The sequence below is a fragment of the Sinocyclocheilus anshuiensis genome, unplaced genomic scaffold, assembly GCF_001515605.1.
Source record: "Sinocyclocheilus anshuiensis isolate Anshui unplaced genomic scaffold, SAMN03320099.WGS_v1.1 scaffold283, whole genome shotgun sequence".
NCBI classification, from domain to species: domain Eukaryota; kingdom Metazoa; phylum Chordata; class Actinopteri; order Cypriniformes; family Cyprinidae; genus Sinocyclocheilus; species Sinocyclocheilus anshuiensis.
Window position 1 is genome coordinate 4,383,462 of NW_015549605.1, and position 3,891 is coordinate 4,387,352.

At 40.9% G+C, this 3,891-nt stretch overlaps 1 protein-coding gene across 2 annotated transcripts in view; it reads left to right on the plus strand.

The window, feature by feature from the left end:
- Positions 1 to 3,343: 3,343 nt before the first annotated feature.
- ptprz1b (protein tyrosine phosphatase receptor type Z1b) overlaps positions 3,344 to 3,891 on the plus strand; it is a 46,311-nt gene continuing 45,763 nt past the window's right edge. The window contains exon 1 of one of the 2 annotated variants that reach the window (XM_016447662.1): positions 3,344 to 3,593. In XM_016447662.1, coding sequence (XP_016303148.1) covers positions 3,530 to 3,593 — 64 coding nt within the window. In that variant the 5' untranslated portion in view covers positions 3,344 to 3,529. The remainder of the gene's footprint in view (positions 3,594 to 3,891) is intronic. The other variant, XM_016447663.1, reaches the window with a different exon arrangement.

Below are 3,891 nucleotides of genomic sequence, written 5' to 3' on the forward strand. Positions count from 1 at the left end.
AAATAAAAAAACTAAAAAAAAAACTAAACCTAAATGGCAATGACAATTGCCAAATGCTTAAAGCCGAAAATATAAAAATAAATGCAAATTCAAAATAAAGATTATGGTAATATACAAATAAGAATAATAAATAATGGTTACAATATAAAAATATTTCATTTTGTACTCTATAATATAAAACAAGTTATAAATAAGAATAATAATGCATAAATAATACTAAAATAACAATAGCAATAAATAAAATAACGCTAGGGAATTGCTTTGGGGTTGTGAGACTGATAAATGGTCAAGTCAATATAATTAATCCTTTTTTTTTTATTTATTATTTATTTATTTTTTTTCCCCTCCATTTATTAACTTCTCCTTTCCCCTCACTAAAAGCACTGTTCTCTGGATTCCAGAGGCAGATGGATTATGGATTATTCAGCTGATGGTGGCGCTTTTAGGTGTGTGTGTGTGTGAGAGAGTCTAGGGTGTTTTGATTTTTTATCTCTCTGAAGGGGACAGAGAGAGGGACAGCGGTGTGTGTTGTCAGAAGAAAAGCCCCCAGGCCTCTTCCTTTGGGCCCCTCTCTCTCTTTTAGACTCGAGGAGGCCTGATGTCACATTTCAGAGATTTATTTCAGTGCCATAGTGTGCTGTGTGAGGGATGGAGTTTGTTTCATGAATGGCTTTTATCAAACCCCAGGGATGCTCATCAACACACTGTTCCTGCAGAATAAAGCTTCACATGGCGCAGCGGTGTGTACAGAGTGCAGAAATGCTGCTATTTGTCCAGTGTTTTTTATGTTTATATGCTTGTGCATTGGATAGAAAAAGAGTATATTTCAAAGCACTGTCTTTTAGTGTTTTAGTGCTGAACATGTTTGGGTTTAGTGATTAGAAAAAACTCGGGACATTAAGTAATAAACTTTGGCACTCCATTTTTCCTGCATTGATTATGCTACAAATGCACAAATAATGCAGCTTATTAAGGATAAAAAAAAAATTTTTTTTTTTTTTCTCCAAGCAATCAGAGTTTGATTTTTGCCATAGACCACACACAACACCCTAGCAACCACCAAAGCACCCTGTTATACACCTAATAATGTCTTAGCAACCACAAACACACCCCTGTAACCAGCAAAGTGCCTTGGTAACCACCTATAATACCTTAATAACCACTAATACACCCTAGTAACCACAAAACACCCTAACCACCTAGCAATGACCTGGCAACTACCAAAGCATCTTGGTAACCACCTAGTAATGCCTTAGCGACCACCAATACACCCTAGTAACCACCCAGCAATGACCAAGCAACCACCAAAGCACCCCGTTATCCACCTAATAATGTCTTAGCAACCACCAGCACACACTAGTAACCACAAAGCACCCTGGTAACCACCAATAATACCTTAACAACCACTAATACACCCTAGTAACCACCCAGCAATGACCAAGCAACTACCAAAGCATCTTGGTAACCACCTAGTGATGCCTTAGCAACCACCAATACATCCTAGTAACCACAAAGCACCCTAGTAACCATCCAGCAACGACCTAGCAGCCACCAAAGTGCCCATGTAGCCACCTAGCAACAACATAGCAACATCCTACAACGCACTGGAATTGTAGCAGCAAATTTTGCTACACAAATCTAGTTTTTAACACAGTGTGCCATTGGTGGCATGTATTAAAACTGATTTTTCTGGTTGTATAATGCACAAATTGAGAAGGCTGTTGCAGATATGCAGATACTGAACCTCCAGCAGATAAATAAGCCGGGGGGATTTTCATTCTAACACCCCCTGTAGTGATCAGCATCGATTCGCAGCGCGCAGCAGGACGCCGGGAATATTGAAGCTGCAGCAGCACAGCTGGTTGTCGATACTGTTGATATCAACGGTGGACAAATCATCTGTTTGATCCAGCCAGAGAAACGCAAAGCCCAGCTCAGCCAGAAGAAACCTGAGGTCACGTGATGACGCTAATGCTGTTAATGAGCCGCTCTTTCTCCCGTAATACAGATGCTTATCTAGAGTAACTCAATCCTCATGTGTGAAGGGAGGACCCTGTGAGACTGTTATTACGCCTTCAGTTGTGATGCTTCTCAGCGTAAACCGATCTGCCTCTTTTACTAAAGCAGATCACGGATTCTATATGCATCTGACAGAAACTAAAGATGCTATTAAGTCAAAGTTGTCTGGGTGTTTTGAGTCACTGGAACTATTCTGGATGTCCTGATTGGCTGACGCCATCTTCCTCGTTGCTTTTACGACCGACGCAATCCCCAGTGCCACTTTGCCTTGCAGTGACCCTCTGTTATTCACAGTCTCTCTTTTGGTGCTTTTGTCCACCTCCCAGTGTATTATTGTCATCCAAAACCTCCCAATTAACAATGCCACTGCTTTTTCTGAAAAGACGAGGCTTGGATCTCTATCACGGGGTCAGTGTTTTTCTTGAGCCCTGGATGGCAGAACACTGGGGAATAAAGGATGTGTACTGTTTACCAGTCGAAAACAACGCAGCATTGTTGACATTAGTCTCGGCTCGCTCGAAATCGATAGTAATTGAAATGATTGCAAAGGTGCATCAGTGCCTGCATTTTTCAACCAGAGAGCCCAAGGGACGTGTATCTCGAGCACATCATCAACAGGTTTTGTTGAGTCTAAACTGTGTGCCGCAGACATGTACAATGGGCTTCTCTGAATGCTGAAGGAGCTGTATCAAGCTCCCCCTTATAAAAGCCGTACAGCAAGTGAAGTAGGTGCCCTGCATAAATTATGCAAATTTAGCAGAAAGGATAACAACAGGGAGTGCAGAAACAGGCACAAGAAGAGGTGACCACATGCTTGGTCGAATATTTTTCAGAGGTGTAAATATTAAATTCAATATTTGTTAAAAGTTAAATATAAATTAAGGATGATCCCTATATTCAGCATCATTCAGTTAATTTTCCTATTGTGAAAACTATAACAACTAAACTTGCTTTCATTTCAAAATTAAGTGAGATATTGACTGAAACATGAAAATGTACAGCATAACATGAACGACCCATTGCATCTTGTTTTCCCCCTCTTTTCAAACAGTCCAACAGGTGTCAACAGGCAGCTTTCAGCCTAAAATTCCCATCAAACCACTTACACTGCAATGCATGCACATACAATCCAAAAAACACAAATTGCATTTTTTTTTTTTTACATCTCACAAAGCTCTGAGCATATTGTAAAATGCGACCTTTACTTTTAATATCATGTTGCATGTCAGCACAGTTTCTTGACCGTGCACGTCCCGTTATTTGGACCGTAAACCCGTGATTAATTGGGCGCGAGACTGTGGTGTCTGTGGGCGGCGCGTGAACGCAGCGTCTCTCCTCTCGCGCGCTGTGATCGTACAGTGAATGAAGCTCTAGCGTGGGAAAGACGAACAGGATACGCGAAGCACTGACATGGATCCACTGTAACATCACTGCAATAGCTGCTACTGCGTTCTCAACAGATCAGCGTTCCCTCCACGTTTAACTCGAGCACGTTTAAAGCCTGAAGACGATGCGTCTGATCGCAGCCAAAGCACATCTGTTCATCGCGCAGCTGTGGCTCATCTGTCACACAGGTAACAAGTAAATACAGTGCTGAGTGATGCATGTGTCCTCAATAGGCTCGGTGTGTTTTGGGCACGAATGCATTGATGCGTAAAATTGCGTGTATCCAAGAGCTTTATTTCCACAGGTTGTTAATGCCTTTATGAATTTATTATTGGTGAATGCATTATTTTTTTGATGACAGTTTAGGTTATTGCGTTTAATCCCAGTCTGAAAGACAAAGCATTGCAATAACGGTTTTGAATGTCTGTTAAGTGAACGGATCAAAGGTTCATGAATCTACTTTAGTAGAGTTAAAGTAATAATTTC